This window comes from Cupressus sempervirens, chromosome 1, assembly GCF_028749045.1.
Source record: "Cupressus sempervirens isolate cs-2001-9-10 chromosome 1, ASM2874904v1, whole genome shotgun sequence".
NCBI lineage: Eukaryota > Viridiplantae > Streptophyta > Pinopsida > Cupressales > Cupressaceae > Cupressus > Cupressus sempervirens.
This window is the reverse complement of record NC_143118.1, coordinates 571,662,840-571,684,090: the sequence shown is the minus strand read 5'-3', so window position 1 is coordinate 571,684,090 and position 21,251 is coordinate 571,662,840. Positions and strand designations below refer to the sequence as shown.

Below are 21,251 nucleotides of genomic sequence, written 5' to 3'. Positions count from 1 at the left end.
TTGTGCTCCAAAAATATTGTTATTAAAGTTCCGCTGCGCCACTTTGATTTAAACATTGCTATGAACTTCGGTTGTCCTACATTTTCATATCCATAGTCACTAGGATTCCGTAAAAGCCAAACATAAACTAGATCGACTCTGAGATCTAATGGCTTCATGCTATCATACTCAACATTGCATAAGTAGATCTTGTTGCTTTTACAGGGAAGTCCTTCACATGAAGAAAATGTAGTCAGGGTTGACTCATGCCCAACTAGAGGGCAAGCACCAAAATCACATAGCTCCAAACATCCATTTGTATAGTTGGTACCTTCGACAACTCTTGAAAAATGTGTTCTAGAACTAAGATTTCATTTATGTAACTCTAGACCATTATCCATGATCTCCTGTAGGTTGTCCCTAACATGTCTTGCACATTGCCACCTACGAAATTCCACCTAAGCATTGGCAAATAGTTGCTCACTAATTTCTTTCTGGTATACTGATAAATCTTGTCCCTAGACAGCTTCCCAATCCATAAACTCCATTTGTTCGTACCTATATGCTCTATCACAGGACTGAATGTTGCCATGCAATGTCAATGCCAGAGCGTATGAAGGAAAATGACTTACATGGTTGGATGGTAGTCTATATTGGCTGAAAGAATTGACCATATGTGTTGATAGGAGGGGTTGTAGGTTAGTACAGATTTGGTGATCGTTGGGAATGATGTTGATGTCTTGGTTGTACGGTATAAGCTGGAAACTCTTTAGTGTGGGTGCACCTTTGGAGCATGAAAGGCACACCTCCAAATAAAAACAAGAAACACCTTTGAGCAAGAAATACCCCTAGACACAACTATAGATGCGAACGAGGATAAGGCATGCAGACAAAGACTCTGATACAAGCATGGACGCAGACATAGACATGGCCGTAGATACAGAGCGCCCACTAACACAGACGCAACAAACATGTGAACAAATGTGGAGGTAGATGTGGATGTGGGCATGAGTACAGACAGAGGTACAACATGGGTGCAAACACGAATGCAGAGATGAATATGGACACGGGGATGGTCGCTAAATGGGCACAAATACAAACATAGATATAGACATTGGATGCAGAGAAGATGCAGAGACAAACAAAAGCACAATCACACAAACATAGACACGTGTGGATGCAAAGAAGATGCAAACACAAACACAGGCACGACCACAAACACGATGATGGTTATAGTGATGAACATGGTCACAGTCATGACCACAAACACGAACATGACCACAATCATAGACACGACCACAACTACAAATATAGACACATACAGAAACACGAATGTAGATGTAGAGAAGATGCAAACACAAACATAGATACGAATGGACACAAAAACAGGAACTAGCATGGACATAGCCATAGACATAGACATGGTCACGAACACGAACACAGACACAAATGTGAAGACGACTACAGACACAGATACAAACATAAACATAGACAATGACATGGCGACAGACATGGACATGACCACGAACAAACAAGGATTTTACTGTAAATAATTCCTCTGAATATCTCTTGGATCTTGAGGCCTCTCACAAATCTTCCATTGTCGCCAATTTTTGAGGATATCAATGTCGGAACTCCCTTCAATCCTGTCACCATGCCATTCATCAATTCTTGAGAATGGTCTGGAACCTTCAAGCTCATCTGCTTCTTGTTTGTCCCATGTGGTGGTTGTTCTTTCTGAAAAATAATTATTACTTTTAGTGCATGTTGCACAAAAGGAAGGACTCTATATACAACCAACTATAGGCCTGGTCCATGTAAAGGATTAGAGGCAAAGCTCATGTTTCCTTGATCGGTCAATGTTGACTTGGTAGGTATCGTGCAAGCATCATCTTCACCTTTCTAGTTGTCATATAGGCGTAAGTGTTCACCACGTGTTTATGCAGTAGCAATTTAGCAAATCCTCGTGTGATTGGTACGAGCCTATGATTATGCCTTTATCCCCCTCATGTAGACCATCATTCTAATTGCCTTTGTCTACCTTCTCTCACTTCTACAAATGAGACATTAGTTTCTCTTCACAATGCTTGAATATGTTATTGATCAATATATATGCTGCAATAGATGGAATACATTCTAGATTGTGAAAAATGCATAACATAGATATGATAGGTTGGGATGTTTCATCTATCTCTTCAATGCAAGAAATCATAAGTCTCCCCAAAGTAACCGAATCCTTAGTATCATGAAGTTCCTTGATTGTGACCAAGAAGTGATGAAACATATCATGAATCAACTCTTGCAACTATAGATCTAATAGGAGGTTACTTGGACATTTTGCGCAATTCTCTAATATTGCAGATCTGCTACCAAAAGTTCACCACTGATATTATCAAGGCTTAGAAAGATGTCAATGATTAGTACAATACGCCTATCATGGTACTCAATGATTAGTACAATACGGTACTCAAGGGGCCAAGATTCTCAAAACTTCACTTAGACACGTTGTAATTGCTGGCTCGATGTCCTTATCATGGTGTCCCAATATCTTGGGTTGACTTAAGGCTATCTTAAATGGAGAAAGGATCCTTTGTATAAATTTTGGTCATTGGACTACCTTACACAAACATACTTTTAATAAATTTGGAGGAAGGTCAATACCATCGTTGAGCTCTTTGCCAATCTTTTTTAGTGCCTTCAACCACGATTGTCCAACATTTTTTGGGTGCCATAGTGTGATCCAAATCCCAAAATTTTTCAATCATCCCAACACGCTGGCATGATCACATGCTCTAATAGCATTGTAATGTCTTGACACCAAGGGAGAGTATGTTGTTTGATAGTTTGATCTTTTCTATGCCAAATTCCCACTAGACAACTTGTACAGACTGTTCCAATTGTACAATCATTTCACTATTTGTTGTTTATATAGTCAAACTAATTTGCGCAACAAGGTGTACAATGGATGAGATTTTTCAGCATCACACGATGTTGTCTTACAATGCCTTTCTCAGTCCCCTAAGTACGGTGCAGGCAAGGCTTCAAGTACAAACTGTTGGTTGTATGGTATTGCCATGGCATGCAAAAGAAAGTGCCACACGGTCTTGATATGTCCTTCTTGTGTGTATGGTGTAATTTAGGCAGTGTTCGGATGTAGGACATTGTACCACGATCTCAATTCCCTTAGCCCGCACGATATGACCATACAGTCTCAACTTCTAGACTATCAACCAATGTATGGCCTTCCATTGACTACAAATTTGTCAATGTGTGTTTCTATTATTTGAGGTGATCAACCAAAGTTCTAAATGTTTAGATGTGAGCACGTAATAGAGATTGGATGCCACAAGAATGACAGAGTAATATGCCAAAGAGAACTCCAAATTTAACAAAGATATTGTTCCAGATTTGTGAGATTCAAAACTAATCAGCCAGAGTAGAATAGGGTGAGGGATGAATCCCATCAAAATTGCGATTAGCCAAATAGGGAAGGTCTTGCACTTCTGAAATGGCGAACAAAGAACTCCAACTAGAATATGCAATATAAAAAAACATTTCAATTCGCATGAGAAATAGATTCTACACACCGGTCATAAATACCCCTGCGGTGAAACTTCTGAGGGTGCACAATAAGTCTTGACACGACAACACATATACCTGTGGAAAAAATAAAAGATGGGCCTGAGATACACATAAATCAATCGAGACCCCAAATACAAATATTTTTATTTTATTAATTTGGCCCCCTATACTTGTTAATTAAAGTAATTAATTAAAGATCCTTTTATTATATTATTTAAATTTTGTGACCAATTAATTAATTAATTAAATTAAGCTATTACATAAACAATTTGGTGATACCACAATATTTGTACAAGAGATAATCCTCATATGAAGCTAAATTTCGGGTTAGTTCAAATTTAAAAGGCCCCACTCATAGAGTTTACACTTTGGTTAAAGTTTGAATTTGAGATAGGAAACTATAATAGATATTATATAGTAGTTATTTTATAAATGGAATATCAACTATGAATCAGTTGTTACAACCACTTTAAGTTTGAGTTTAGGTACAATGATGAACATGATTGGGATGACTACTTTATCATATGGGACACAATTGTTTTGGTAATGAAATAAGGTGAACAAAATCATTGTATAAATTTTCTTAAATGTTTTTCTTAATAAGAGCTCAGTAATCACAATACTTATTGTGATCATGGTCCCTTGTTTATACTTTTGATAATCATACATCTTGAATTTTCTTATAGACATTTTTTTGTTCACACTTCCACTTAAGGAATACACATAAAATTATCTAAATATATTATATCTTTTTATGGAACAGATAGGTTCTGGTGCGGGATTAGTTGGCATTTGCCTTGCCAATGTCAAGGCTTCCAAGGTTTGTTTCATAATATATTTTGTTAATGATTTAAATCAGAATTGAAGTTGGTGCTAAAATGTTTGTAGCTACGGAAATTTATGAGTTCTAGCTCATTTTGTATCACAATAATCCTGCATTTGTGACTTTTCTATATACTTTACCATATTGTATCTTTTTTTTATTAATTTCTTGGAACAAAATTTCAATTTTAGGACTTTTAGTTGAAGAGTAATATTTGTAAAATATACCATGCTTTTTAGAGAATGTTTGTAATCATAATAAATAACATTTGTGTTCTTGGCTGATATCTTGCTTGATTTTCTTAATTTTACAACATACATGGAAAGTATATATCAATAATAGTAAGTTTCCAGAAACAATCCATAAGAATTTTCAATTGCTTTTTCTGGAATCGATTGTGTAAATTTTTATGTCATCAACATTTTCGGATCACACTCTATGGTCCATCATTTTCTCCTTTTGCCTCCTCTCTTCATCCTGATGATGGATCACGATGTGTGATCCAAAACATTGATGAAAATCTTTTTTACACAATCGATTCTAGAAACATCAATAGAAAAAAGGCATATGTTAATGTATAGTTTTTATGTGCTTTTTATTCAAATCATGATTTCATTTTTATCAATCTATTATATGTTTTATCCATGTAAAGGATATTTTATTGACTACTTAGTAGTTGTTAATATAGGCATGTGCCCAAAGATGCACATTACTTAATAATATATTTGTGCTGTTGGAAATATTGTTGAAATATTGTCATTGATGTTAAGTGCACTCAAGAGATTGCTACTATTTTCATTGATACTATGACTGAACTATTATCAAAAAAGACAACGAGGTTGAAGGTTTAGTGAGTAGATGTATGAAAAAATCTTATGCAGATTTATGAAGACTTTATGAACCTAACTGCATATTATTCACTGATTTATTATAGTGACCGGTTTGAAGGTGGTCAAGGGAAAACCATAGTTTTCTCAAACTGTTAGTCTGCAAGATGTTTAGTCACAGTTATAATATCTGAATCTGTAGTTTGAACACAGATCAATTTGAACAATAGTCAATATACAAGAGATGAAGTTGTTGACATGAAGCAACGGCATTGATCATTAGAAATATCAGATATTACAAGGAGTCTAACAAGCAATACTCAATATACTTCAATTAAAGGATATTAATATTGCTATTATGAGATTATATGAGACTGTGGTCGGCAGATTCCGGACTCTTGATGGCTTCTCAGATCCGATCCATTGTACTATTGGGGTTAAGCAGGGCTGTCCTCTCTCTCCTACTTTATTTGGGTTATATATTGATGGGCTGGAGGACTTCCTCTTGGAGTCTTCGCTCTCGGGTGATGGTTGTTATCTTTATCAGGTTCTAATCTCGATCCTTCTCTTTGTGGATGATATTGTTCTCCTTGCTTCCTCTCCTGACAGGTTACAGAGACTTCTTGATAGATTGGCTTTATTTTGTGATCAGAGACAGTTGGTGGTTAACTTGGGTAAGACTCGGATCATGGTCTTTAATTGTTTAAAGACCTCTTATCTTCGCTTCACTTTTCGGGCCCAGGAGATTGAGATTACTTCATCCTATTTGTATCTAGGTGTTATGTTTTTCGGACCACGTTTTAGCATGAGACCTGCTATTTAGCCCAGAGTGAATAAGGGCATGGGTTCTCTTGCTTTGCTTGAGAAACAGTGCTTCAGACATCACTTTCAGGATACCTCATCTAACCTATCTCTCCTAGATGCTCTTGTTCAACCGACTGTTCTTTATGGTTCTGTGGTTTGGGGTCCTTCTCTCCTTAGCTCTGATTGGGCTTCGATTGAGCGGGTCCAAACTTTGTTCTTGCGGCACATTAAGATATGTCATAGATCTACTCCTCATGGTATCATTCTTGCTGAGTTCGGGGCTCATCCTTTCAGACTTGTGGCCATTTTTGACTTAGTTTGGTTTCTTCATCGCCTTCGTGGGTTTGCTGATATGGTTGGAGACCGTGATCGTTACTCCTATTTAGCTTATTGCTCTTCGGTTTCCATGGCGGCTGCTGAGTCTGGTGCTCGTGCGCGGTGTTGGTATGCAAAAGTCTCTTCTTTGCTGAGTTCGATTGGGATTGATATTGATCGTCTCCCCCCTTTTGAGTTTTCTTTGGATGCCCCTGCTCATCTTCTCCCTTCTCGGTAGGAGTTGAATGAGCATGTTCGTCTTGATATTTATAGACGTTACATTACTGCTACCTGGGTTAACCCTCCCGGTGGATTACGCCCACGGATGTCGTTTTATGCGACACACTTTTTGTAGATCTTAGATGGGATTATTGCCCGACCTAGCTATCTTTCACAGCGTTGGTCTCATGCCCTGCGGATCTCTTTAGGTTCTTTCAGAGTTGGTTCCCATCGTCTTCGGGCTCAGTTGGATCATCATATTGACAGTGAGGAGCGGACTTGTTTGTTCTGTTCTTTAGGGGAGGTGGAGGATGAGGCTCACTTTCTTTTTCGATGCCCTATTTATTATGAGATCAGAGGGAGGTTCTTTTGTTTGTTCAGAGAGTGCTTCTCTCTCTATGATTTCTTCAGCTATTATGATCAGAGATGCCTTGCTCTGGGATAACATGATTCAGACTCTACTTCCACACCGACACTCATCTACTCAGCTCATTACTGCCTTTTTTACACCTTTATCCCCCTTGCGTGGTGTGAAAAGGCCCTCTAGCTCTATTCGGCCTAGTGATCTTTCTAGATGCGTTAGATCCCGTTCTGCTTATAGGCACCAGCGACACTCTTCTAGGACAGGTCGGGGATAGTGTAGTACCTCTACGCATTGACACGTGTATCATTCTGTGATTGATTTCTTCTCACCCAAGAAAGACTTCTATTGCTTTCTGTTGCTTGTTTTTGTTTTTTGTTGTTGCTTTTCTTCAGACACCTTTGTGTGCTCTTGCTGGCTTCAATCCTGCTTTGTTGTAATCTTTCAGTCCCATAGACCTCTTTTTGGTCTTTTGTTGGACATTAATATCATTATCTTATATTATCTTATCTTATCTGAGTCGTTTTGTTATAAAAACCTTGATAAATATTTGCAAAGAATGTTATAAATTTAAGCATGGTCGAAAATAGCTAATAAAGTACACAACAAGTGAAGTACTTGCTGTATTTGCACAACATATGTTGAGAATGTGTAGTATGTGCTGAAACTGATATGATACCCACAATGATAGAATGGCAGTTATCAATCAAACAACCTAGCCAGAATTAATGTAGTGCGACTCAATATTCCATGTTAAGACATTGAATATTATTCTTGAAGCAGTGACAAGTATCTATGGCAACAGTTATGAAATGATTGACTATTATGTTTTGCAGTTTATGGTCTACTGGGACAGTTGATCAATCACAGAGTACAATCATGATAAACAGAGATGGCAATTATTATAAAGAAGAGAGAGTTAATACCAGACAATATGGCCGATTTCTTTATTTATCGATGACAAGTGTGTTGAGATTATTGGCAATGGAAGATCATTAGGTGATAATTGGCATTACCTAATATATGATAATTAGATGGTCGTCATTGATCGCAATTATAGTATCCTTAGCATTGGTCAATGAGAACTAAGTTGGCACATCACAATAGGTACATTGGTAAAGCCACAACTTAATAGGTATAGCTTAATAGGTAAAGGAAGAACACCTATCACGATTGACGATCGGTGACCATAAGACAGAGTTTGGAAGACTTTCAAACTGGTCAAAGCAAGGCAATTATATTGGATAATGTGAATCCATGAAGTGAAGGGCAAGTGATATTAGTTGGATCATTGGATCAGTACAAAGAAAATATGTACGGTTATATTGTGAAAGGTAACACTTTTTGACCAATCAGAGTGGAAGACAGGTAAGGTCGACCCAATTTGATTAAATGATTGAGATATGTGAAATGCATGATAAAAGAGAGGGAAATTAAAATTTCAAATGAAGGGTCAGGGTTAAGAAGCAAAAGAGAAATGTTATTAAATGACTAGTTTTGTAATTGAAGAAAGAGAGAAGTGACGAGAGGTTAGAAAAGAAGAGAATGATCGGTGAACACAGTGAGTTATAAGGACAAAAGGTGATTGAGACTTTGAAGTCAAAATAGAGTGATCAAGCAGTTGAGATCAAGGTACAGAGCAGAGAAGTGCACAATGGTGTAGAATCAAATTAGAGGTATAGTTGTTTCCTAATAAATACAACATGTAAATCTTTGAATTGGGTGAGGCCTAACAAGTCAAAAGAGTTGTGCAAGGCCTTTAACAAAGCAGGTCTTAACAAATCTATTTGTACTTCTAGCTAGGTACAAAGGCAGTCCTAATAGGTTGAAATCTTAGAATTGGTAGCTGTATGCTCCTAACAAGGAAACTTTTTTATTGCATTAGTAAAGCTTTGTGGGTATCATCCACACCACGTTTTTTACCTTCTAACAAGGGTTTCCGCATGACCAAAATCATTTTCTCATTTGTTATCTGTGTATGGTGATTTGATCTTATTATGTCATATTTACTAATACAGGCTAAATGTTTAGTCATTTGGAAGTTGGTGGTTCAGTGCTATAGATTAGTAGTTAAAGTTTTGAAATATCTGATTGTACTGATTCACCCCTTGTAACAAGTTAAAATTTCAAACAAATATAATGAATTAGAAATAATCAAAATAACATTTCTTTTCAAGGTAACATGAAACACAGTTATAATGACCTTAGTATCATCTATGCATGATTATCGTTTCATTTCAATTTATACATATTCAAGTAAAGTAATAACTGATTTAACTACTTCTTAATCCTAATAAAAGAGAAACTAATCTTAACCATATTAACCAGCTGAAAATGCAGAACACAAATATAATGTAAAATACCCAAATTTTGAATGTCTTGCATATGGACTTTAACCTTGAGTTGTGCAAGCCTTGGCTACCGAAGGATTAGGGGAAGCATTGCCAATGGCTTAACCTCCCAACTACGGACCCTCAAGTTTTTTGAAACAATCTCTACTAAAAAAGGCCCTCCCTACCTTGGGATTAGGCTTGGGACACCATTGTTCAGCCACTAAGCATCCTGGTATTATTAGAATGTTAGCTAAATAACCAGCTAAGTTTTTGATGGCTTCCATACACCGATCTGCCGACCAGCAACTCTGACCTCTAGTGATCACAGCGACAAGCATTCCACTAACCTACCTTGGCCAAGGATTTGTGAGGGCACTATGCAACCGATCACCCCGCTTAACTTGACAACAAGACTATACCATGGATTATCATGAGCTGACTCGGTCTTTAAACATCTCTTATTACTTTTAAGTTACTGCTTGTTCTTTTCTTTTATCATTCAAGAATAAACCATAGTTCGTTGATTGCCATTTCACACCCTTCATCTCGACCATGCTGGTCTTCTTGGATGAATCACTAGGTGGATGTATAAGCATTTGTAATGACAACCAATGCATTTACCTGACCTGGGCCTTGGCATCATAAAAGATAATTTGGATGTATAAGCATTTATAATCACAACCAATGCATCTACCCAACTTTGGCCTTGGCATCATAAAAGATAATTAATTCTAGAAAATCTATTCTTGATTGACAAGGATGTGGTCTCTTATCTCAAGGAATATATTTCAGATATCCTTGTTTAAGCTCGCACTCCACTTGTTCATGATTCTGAACAGATTACTTCTTATATTCGAATGCCATAGTTCTGGAGCATTCTTACAATATTATACATAAAGAAAAAAGACATTGGATCATATCTTGATTGGTTCTAACAACATTATTATAACTTCTCCAAACAAGCTTCAACTACGCCTCATTATATCATCTAAAAAAGAAACATAAAGTTCAATAGTGGTGATTTCATGACTTGATTGGAGGTCGTCCTTTGCGAAGGCTTGAATGGTTCCTGAGCAATGTTGGAATTCACGATCACTGATTGCTGTGAAAAGCAAGAATCGTATCAATTGGCTACTGCCATTATGGTGCAGGAATCTTGGCACTGAAATACTAAATATGATCAAGCAACTCCTGAAGAAGGTGAAAGCGCTATCTAAAATGTGGAATGTAGACAACGGATAGTATGTGTCCATTGGATAAATCCATGGAACTCGCAGAGAAGAATGCGAAGCAAGAAAGAGAAAAAGTAATATTGATCGCAGGTGTTGGTATTTTGCTCTCTTGAAGGTAAGAATGTTATATTCCAAATGAGCTATTGTTCCATAAACTATTGCCTTCTTGGTTGCATGCTCAGAAGCAAGATTGTGAAGGTGCTGTTGGTTCCCAAAACCGCAGATTGGAATCCTACGAGTCGTGACCACTTGATGTTGGGATATCCAACCGTTTATGGCCAACTTGACGGGATTGATCGATGCGATCCAAATCCCCTACGCTTCTAGCTCGGCAAGGCCAAGGCGGGTGCACCTGATCCTAGACAATAACTTAGATTGAAGATCTTTATAGCAGATTGATTAGAATACAAATGCAACAAAAGTTTTCCAAATGACACGAATTATAGAAAGCTTTTAACTTGCAAATTACAAATTAGGAATAATGAATATATGAATGTTTTAAATAAAAGCAATTATTATAGATGATAGCAACAAATGAATATATTAATTCTTCAAAGTAAAGATATGAAACAATTGCTAGCGTATGGATTACGAATTATGGAAAATATAAAGACCAGTGCCAAAGGGCGATAGAGTCAATATTATAAGTTTAAAACATACAACTTTATAAAATTCTATGCACATCAATTATAAACAATTTAGTAATCAAGATGTGACAGATCAAATATATGGACACACTTTTAAAATAATCTAGAATGTATTTTAACTCCTGTGGTTCGGAGACAAACCAGGTATAGATTCAGAAACAATTAAATATTTCTCAATATCTATGATGTTCAATTTTAAAATGCTATAATTGATCCTGTCCACATATCTATCATATAAATTATTTATAAAATTTAAAAGGTAATTATAAAGGATGAAACTATATAATTATTCAACTCTAAGCTTCATGCAAATAAAAAATAAAATAAATATTTCTTACTGATCATGTCGGAAATAAAATTGCACTGGAGACACTCCTCACAGATGTTCAATCCAATGCAATTTGATTTCAGAATCACACAAGAATTTTTTCATAATTCACAATCCACAGGCTTAGTTAAAAAATTCATTCATTTGCCAATGAAAGAATATAATATATCAAATGGGCTTGTATATTGAGTATGAAAAATTTATGGAAATTGTATATGGATATGAATACGAATTATTGTTTGATTTTACATCTATATTTATAGCCAATGAAAGGGTACTAAATTCTCCTCATAACAACATGACCCTTCTTAACAAATAACTAATTGGCAAATCTATTCCAAGCTATTCTTAGGGATAAAATTTATAATATAGTTTATAAAACACATAACTTATAATATCAGCCAATTCATTTAATCTTGGGTATAAGTTATGGAGTGGCTTTGAGAAGATACTCACAGTCTGTCCGTGGAAATGTGGAGATTGCTCATGTGTCTTTTCCCATATGCAAGATATTTCTTTTCTAATCAATTTCATTGAGAGGTGCGCAATAGAATGCTGTGAGTTTTGAGCAACTTGGTTACGACACTTTCAGACTTATTTGTTTTCCAACTCTCTGTGTGAAATAGAGTTTTTTTCCAAATGCAACTTTCCTGCGTTTCCTGTTGACTTCATCCTGTGTATATTTCTTCATCGGGTACGATAATATAATTCTCCAAAACTACTCCTGCAGACTGCCGCCTGACTCTGAAAGGCACGCTATGATAATCATGTGAAAATTGTTTAGAAATGAATGTATTTCTTCTGCCTGCTCTTAGCGGTTTGTCCAAACTCGATCACTATTGTTCACACTTTGCATTCCTTTTTGAGCCGGCACTCCCTCTTCATTTATTTATTCATACCTGCAAGAGACATGAAGCATCATTAGATACAAATCATCGAATATTGATAGGTAAACATCCTTATTTGGAAGGGATAACCTGTTGTTGATTGATCATCAGCCCCCACCCTTCATCTCAACATTACTGGTCTTCCTTGATGAATCTTACGGTGGCTGTCCAAACATTGTATAATCACAACCAAATACATTCTGCCCCAATCTAGGCTTTGGCTTAACATTAATACAAAAGATTCATGCTGCTTTATAATTGTCTTGCTTGACTGTTCCTGAGAGTGTTGTCTCTTATCTGAGAGGCATATAGAAGATGCTTCTGTATAAGCATTCTGCTGGTTGGATCTCTTTCCAAGTTAAATAAAGTTCTAATAAGAAAACTAATTCTGAATGTAACAGATTCTTCAAACTCTTATGCATGTACAAACATGAGTAAATAAAAGACACTCCATTAGGAGCTAGACTCTACCTATATTATCATTGCTTTCTTTTAATTCTCAAGCTCAAATTTCGGAGGCTCTAATAACAATTGTAAAGAATAGGAATACAAATGCATGCCTAGATAGATATTATTGCTTCTTTGTATGTTCTAAACAAACCCTTGGCAATTGGTAATAAATGTGAATCAAGGGTGCAATTGTAGAGCAAGGATTTAAGAGGTGCAACCTCCAATATTGTCTCATGACACTATATGCTTGCACCGCTCAAGCAAGCATGCTCGACGTTGTATGAAAGATATCTGCAAAAATGTTGCATGGCTTTATGTCAAAAGTATTCTAAAAAATGATGCACGATATGTCAGATAAGCAGCTATAAATATATGGTAGTGGAATTGCAATTGACTTCGACTGCAGATGTGATATGGAGTAAATTTGCAGAACTATAAGTGGACTGAGAATAAGATGATTCTTGGCATGAAGAAACCATCGCATATAAGAACTTGTCTCTTTCATAACGTGCTCGGTTATGAGCAAGAAAGAAGAAGATGGCAGTGCTAAGGGTTACATTCAAGAGCCTATAAGGTTCGAAGATATATATGGCAACACAAATATAATAAAAGCCTGATGAGAAAAAAAATATAGCCACTTGGAAATCATAAGGGCCAATGGCATGAAATAATATTAAAAACATAGTCAAGGCTGAAAATAATAATTAAAACGCTGACGTAAGATGGAAATAATACTTATACTTCATATGTTTATCATAATGATACTTTATTAATATTTATAAGAATTGTTCTTATCTTGATTTATTCTTAGTAATTTCTTTTATTATTTAATTTCACATATATATATATATATATATGAAATTAAATAATAAAAGAAATTACTAAGAATAAATCAAGATAAGAACAATTCTTATAAATATTAATAAAGTATCATTATGATAAACATATAGAGTATAAGTATTACTAAGAATATATATATATATCACATACTTGTTAGCTCAATGGTAGGTGGTGCCCTCATGCCCTTTTTTTTTCTGGCAATGCTTCTCCTCTTTGTCGCGTTCCTACAAAGAAGTTTATCAAGGTAATCACAGTATCTAAGTTGTTTAATCACAATCAAATAATCATGTTAGCTAAACCACTTGCCCTTTGTATAACATTATAACAAAACCATTATTCCAAGCTCCCATGAAATTATTTCGAATAACCAACAATTCTATTTCACATGAAACCATAACAATTAATTAACATGGGGTCTCAACAACTAAAAGGAACAGTTTACAAGTAAGGAAAAATAGGGATGTAACATACCCCCTCAATTGTGTTTCATTGTCCTCGATGAACCTTTGCAATTTATAACATTTAAAAGAATATTCACAATACAAGGTATATATATATAGCATGATGAAATCATCTGATTCCAGTTTGAATCACAATCTGAGCTGAAATCAAAATCAAAGCCTATCTTATCTCAATGCTTTCCGAAAAAAATACTTAAATAATACTGTAAGTTCAAAAGTGAAACACACACATACCAGTGTTTACTTTACCATACATGTGCTTCCTTCACCATACCATAGCATCACTTTTAGTTTAGGATATTCTATTTCATGTTCCGGTCTCTCTCAAGTAGACACTTACAACATTTTCAGTTTATTTCTCATAACAATAGCTTGTGTAAGGGAATTTTTAATGTTCTATATTCAGGAGCCATTTTTGTTTGCACAGTCTGCAGTGGAGTTACAAATGGTACAAAAGGGAGTTTTGGTCAGTAAAATATATTATAATTCCTTAGATATATTCAGAAGAATAAACATGCAGATGAAAAATTGTGTTATTTTGGATCTATTATATCTGTGACAGTCTTATAAAGGTCGAATTTGACATCTGGGTGAAGCCAACACCGAGAACTATAAGATTTTTGTCATCCAATCCCTAAGGAACTGAGAGAGTTTTTGTAAAGTAACTGAGAGAATTTTTGTCCTGAAGGAAGATGTTGCATCAAATCTCTGCACAAGGGTTTTTGAAAATTGGCAATGATAGAATAAATTGCTTTTCCAGTAAATTCCCTACTAATGTATTTTCCATCCAACACTAAAAGTAACTACAAAAAAATACTTTTTATTAAGGTCACCAGGAGACGAAGAGACTTGCAAACTGGTACTGGTTTTGGTAGGGCTAATTTTCAAAAATAGGAGACGGGGGTACTTGGAAAGCAATAACAATGGGAAAATTTACGTTTGAGCATTAGCTAGGAACTTTAAAGTTTAAATAGACAAATCTTTGAATCAAATATCAAATCTGAAAATTCAAATCACTAATGTCATTGTGTCATATTGAGTCAAAAAATTCAAACTCACACTACATATCTCATATAATCATATTCAATTATCATTACATATTCAAATTCAAATATACTGGTGATTTGATCTGGTATGAAAATAAAAAACAAAAAGCAGAAGTCTATGATCTAAACTTCAATGTGTTGATCATCATTATCAAGGTTCTCAGTTATGATGTTCTCTAGATAATCATCGCTCTCCAAATCAGGTTCCTCTGATGGTAGTAGGATTTGGCGTAATTCACTAAGTCCATCTGGTTAAACCCCTTCATCCAACATGGCTGCAATTTCTCCATTAGGTGCAGTTTCTCCATTAGGTGCAGTTTGGTCCCATCTTGTCGAAAGACGTACCATGTATGCAGAATCAACATGAGAGAGAAAATTGAGCTATGAATGTACACTAGGTACTTTGCTTTCTTTGACCCCAATTGTTTCCTCTTCAGTGCATGAATAAAAACCATATATACTCCTATTCCTCTCATAAGCTGAAGAGTTAGCTACTTGTGAGAACAATCTTATTGCAAATGATTGCAATTCAGGATTTTCACCTCTATTATTCCATGAGGACTCTTTAGGGTCTTTCTTTTCTTGTATATCATATAAAGCTTCTACTGAAAAAAATCACCATGCCCACATGAAAACTTATTCACCTAACATCTCATAACTGAAACCTCCTCACCTCAACTATAAACCTTTTCTAATGCAGCCTGGCATCCCTTTGTTAACTTTCTATCCTCATATGATGCCCTCTTATTGGTCTCACGTGTATTATGCCGTTTGTGTATTAAGGCATATGCAGCACAATTAAGGGGTGTGTTTAGTTTGTTCCATTTTCCATGTAAGTTTTCTTCTATCAACAGATATAAAGAAAGATCTTTAGCATCTGTTAGTTTCTTGACTCTTTCACATATTGAATCTATTTCTTCATAAATTTCTCCCAAATATTGCCTGTTTGAGTCTGCAAATTTGATCATCTTACATATGGGCCTAATAATGTCAGCCGAAAAACGATAATCAAGAACCAAATTTCCCACCTCAAGTGCTGTATTAATTGTAGATTGTCACCAAGCTGCCCATGCATCACTAAGCACAGTGGAACACAAAGCTTATTTGATTTCACAGAGGCGGTCAAGAATAAAATAAGATGTGAACTGCATCTCAACAAGTTTCAAAAGTCCCACCTTGGCAAATTTCTGGTAAATGGCTTGTGTACGGTGATGGTTACATATAAACATTTGTAATTTTCTGCCCTTTGCTATGCGGTCTAATATCCACCAGAACTTGCCAATATATTTTAGTTAACTATCCTTGAAAAATGCAATGGAAGGTGGTATACAAGCAATAATAAAGGGTTATGATAATAACGAGGGATATATATGGCCATGGACTAACCTGGAGATCTTATTCTCGTTATTGTGCTTATAGATTGATTTATATTCTTATTTGTAAGTTGAATTTCTTAAGGGAAATTACAGGTAGTAGAAAATCAAAGTGAAACTTTCTCTGTCAGGGGCATTCATTAAGATTAACTCAATCATATTGTCTGATAATATTGAAACTGTGTTGCCAATGTTAACAATGTTTGAAACAGTTTTAAAAAATCACACTTATAAATTGTTATTGCTGTGCTGACGTTACATGTTGATATTGGCAGGAATATATTGTAAGACATTTCCAGGACTGTCATTTTCCATTTTGAGCTCAATCATACAAATTTAGACTGAAAAGCTTACTGATGTATGCAACTAAAAGATCACGATTCAGATATTATGCCTTCTGATTTCAATATTCCCATCATCATCCAAGAAAATATAATGTTATTACCTCTTGCAATGCCCTATTGTAAAGAAAGATTATTAGATGAAAGCCTTGAAATATTTACCATTTTGAATTGTATCTATATATTTCATTAATTATATCAAATGCAGATGTACTCAATTCTACGATGTGAAAATTTGGAAAATGTGGTTAACAACTCAATTATTGTGTTTATAATTATATTTATTACTAAGTATCTTCAAGATCTTGATACATACATGGACATCGTTTTATTTTGATTATATTTTTTATGGCTTTTAGTTTTACAAAATTTCTGTTAATTAGGTTAAATATATGTCCTGCATAGTGATGCCATCATGGATTCAAGGCCATAACAGGTTACTTACCTGGATCCATTCTGTATGGTTAACTTGAAAATTTAATCAATCGTTTTATGCTCAATGACTATGGATGGTGAATATACATGTTTGGAGCTAGAGAACAAGAATCCTCGCCTTCTAATCAAATTGCAACAATGGCAAATTTCATAGAGACACTAGTATAAAAAGTCTAGTTTGATTTTCTTTTACTTGACTAAGAAGTTAGAAATAATGCCTAATGTCTGGAATTCTGAGACAGATTAGTATCTACACCAGCAGGGACTTTAGATTATCAGACTGTTCCATGATTGTTGAAAGAGAGGCACTAATTTAGAGAGAGAGAGAGAGAGAGAGAGAGCGGGGGGAGTAAGCGAATTTGAGGGATGGGTGTGAAGAGGATTTTTAAAACCAAGGGTGCCTTCGTGACCCCTAAACATACGTTTCACTAAGGTGTTAATGTAGGGCTTAGAAAGTTTATCAGCATTTGAAATATACAATTTCAGCTAAACCTGTAGTGCTTGATATCTGTTATGATAAATGTTGTAGTAATGATAAGGAGACAACATAGATCATGTACTTTATGATGAGATCTTGATGCTTAAATGCCATTACCTTAGAAAGATGAAATATCCAAACTTTTCTGATTAGAAACAATATATTTGATGCAGGTCATACTTAGCGATGGGGATTTGTTTGCATTGGTCAATTTGAAACATAATTTACAAATAAATCATGTAGTAATGGCAGAACAGACAGAGCAAGAATTTCATCAAGACCATAGATTGGTGAGTTACACTTGCATCTTTGCTAGAGAAGGCATTTTGTTTTTTGTTACAAAGAGTTCAGTACATTAAAATTCTTATATGATGAAACTTGAAGTGTTACAGATTGAAATAAATGACCAAGATATTTGTATAATTTCGAAGGCTATTTCCCTTCCTATTCTGTTTTTCAATGTTTACACACTCAATGAGAATTTAACCTTTCTTCTCTTTCATACAATAGTAAATCTTTTAGTGATATGGAAAAGATGGAGCAAGAAATTTTTCAAGATCCTCGATCAGCAAGTTCCTTTTATTACATACTGTCTTTCAAATGGTGTTGTATATTAAAATTTAAAGGAGATCAAATTTGAAGAGTTATAAATTCTAAGATACTGTAATCATGTCTAAGGATATTTTCCTTCCTATCCTATAATTTCATTGTGGACTCTCTTGATGATTATTTTGCATTTCATTCTTTTCTTTGTAAGAGGGGCAAAGTTATTGATTAGTTATGTTCACAAATTATGTTTTCACATAAAAATCACCTATTATAGATTCCACTGAAAATAAAGACAGCTGCAAAATGTAAAGCTTCTCCAAGCCTAGAGCATAAAAAATATTAGTATTATTGTTAGCAAACACTTTAAGGATCTACAATCCATAATCTTGTTCAATAGATAGCTTGAGCATGGTACAAAAACATGGATTCAGCAAAAACTCACCAACTTAAAAACAAAAGCTATGATTACAAAACTTGGCAACAATGTGGCAAGAACTTAGGAAATCATGGAAAAATGTGAGAAAAACTTGTGATCTACTTAGTAATCATTAGTACTTCGTGCAAGCTACTTTTAGAATTCACTAGATGCTTAGACAATTTACCTAGAAAGATTTAAAACAATTTATGCTTCAACAAGTCGTTTAATTTTTTCAATTTACAATTTATCTAGAAGCTTACTTCTAATCATTGATTATCATAATAGAGGTGTATGCACTAGTGTGACAACACAACTCGTGTCCCAATATTTTGTGTGAAAGGGATCACTCAAACATGATTTTTTAAAATTCATCACATATTGTCATACCAAGTTGTAATGTTTCAAGAGAATAACTTTTTGAGCTCTACAACTCTACTGTTCATGGTGGCTGATGGGGGAGAAGATGAGTGGGGGGGAGCAGGGGGGGTGCTCTACAACCAGGGATCTTCCTAATATGTCAAGGCCCATAAAAGATAGGGGTTAAGTAAACCAAATAAACCAGCAAATATTCGCTAAAATGTTGAATGGAAGAATGTATTGGTGAGGAAAAAAAAAAAAAAAGCATTGGTTGAAGAGGAATCTACATTGAACTTGCTACCAATAGAGGAGGGATTTAAACTCACTCCCACACACACTGGTGGACCATGTGGAAAAGTCTTGGAATGAGGCTCTAATGGGAAAGTTCTTCTCATTTAGAACTTCTACCAAGATGTTTCGTAAATGGAATGCTACCACTTGGAATCTGTAAGGAACCATTTTACCTAGTGCAGTGCCAAGAGGATTACTTGTTTAAATTTACTTGACTAGAGCATTCTCTTGAAAACCTGAGCTTATGGGAAGCATGACCTTTTCCTCTGTAAATGGAAACTAGGTTTTGACCCAGAGGCAGACTTGAATAATAGAGTACCTATGTTTAGAATGCTAGGATTGTCGTTGGAGTTCTAGGTCAAACAAATATTCGAGTGGGTCGAGAACACATTTAGATAGTATGTGAATACCTATGAAGTAATGAAGACGAAAGCCATTTTAGTCTATGCCCACTTCTATGTCAATGTCACTATTCTTAAAACCTTTCCAAATCTTATTGTTTTAGAATCAAAATTAAGGAATAGAAGTCACATGTTCATTCATGCGAATGCTACAATTTATTGTCAAATTTTTTCCAAACCAAGCATTTGTGTTCATCCAAACCAAGCATTTGTGTTCAGATTGCAATGGCTCTTTGGGTAAAATCCTTGCTAAGGTTGAAAACCCTAACATGGTGGAGAAAAGGAAACTAAAGCTTAAATCCTCTGTTCCAGTAAGAGAAGAAATAAATAATGATACCAAAAAGGGAATAACAAGCTCATTTTCAAGGGTAGACTAAACCATCCCTACTAATTTTGAAAGTCCTAATATGGTGCAGAAAGAGATAGGGCTAGTCTTTGATAAGCTAAAAATGAAGACTACCCCTTTAACAGAGGGAAAGATCATCCTAGACAATAGCAACGAGATGGTTGGGGATTGGTGTAAAGAGAAAAGGGAAGTTGGTAAAGGAATGACTTGCTTGAATAAAGGGGAAACCTAACTTTCCCCTAAGAAACAATCAAGAAGAGTTGTTGAATAGTAGTTGAGGGCTGTTGAATAAAGGAGAGATAGAGATATTGGAATCAGTAACATCCCTATCTACCCTAAATGTTAATTTGATACATTTTGTGGAAGAAAGGGCCAAAGATAAAAGGAGCATGGAATTTAAGATGCTGGAAATGGGACATCAGACTTTTCTATATGACTTTCTAAACATAAGGAAATTGCAAGGGAAATCACCAATATTAGGCGGGTGACCCTTGGTGCAAATCTCAGTAATAAGAAATGAAAATCCTCTCATGGTATATGAGTGGGATAAACAACCCTCATAAACAATATGCTCTAAGGAACTGCTTATAGGAAAAAAATGAGATTCTTCTTTTATAGGAAGTGAAGATGACTAAGTAGAACTTTGACACTATTGTGGATTAAATATGGTTGTGCTCCTCCTACTTCATTAGAGAATCCAGAGTTGCCTTGCAAGGGATTGTTATAATGGGATCCGAGAAAATACAAAAGAATCCGATTGAACACGCTACCAACTTCTTGGAGGTTAACCTAGATGCTAGTTATAGTCTGAAACTTGGTCAATGCCTATGCACCAAATACTTCCTTGGGTAAACAAGGAGTTTGGGGAAGATTTCAAGCACTTTAGATGGCTTCTAGTGATTTTAATACAACACTATTTCCTTCTACGAATTTGGGGCAATTGACCATTGGACAATATGGCCAACTTAACAGATTTCATCAATAGGGCTGGCCTTTTGTATGTAGATTTGTATCGACAAAAGTTCAACTGATCAAATAATAGAAAAGGAAGCAAATTTAATTCAAGTGAGACTAGATAGAATTTTGGTCTCAATGCACTAGGTTATGGGCTATAATGCTATATTGGTG

At 35.3% G+C, this 21,251-nt stretch overlaps 1 protein-coding gene across 2 annotated transcripts in view; it reads left to right on the top strand.

Moving 5' to 3' along the window:
• Window positions 1–21,251, top strand: part of LOC149578701 (S-adenosyl-L-methionine-dependent methyltransferases superfamily protein) — a 205,254-nt gene that overhangs the window by 129,506 nt on the left and 54,497 nt on the right. Inside the window, exons 6-7 of one of the 2 annotated variants that reach the window (XM_089831198.1) lie at window positions 4,325–4,381; window positions 17,935–18,051. In XM_089831198.1, the coding sequence (XP_089687324.1) occupies window positions 4,325–4,381; window positions 17,935–18,051 (174 nt within the window). The remainder of the gene's footprint in view (window positions 1–4,324; window positions 4,382–17,934; window positions 18,052–21,251) is intronic. The other variant, XM_089831207.1, reaches the window with a different exon arrangement.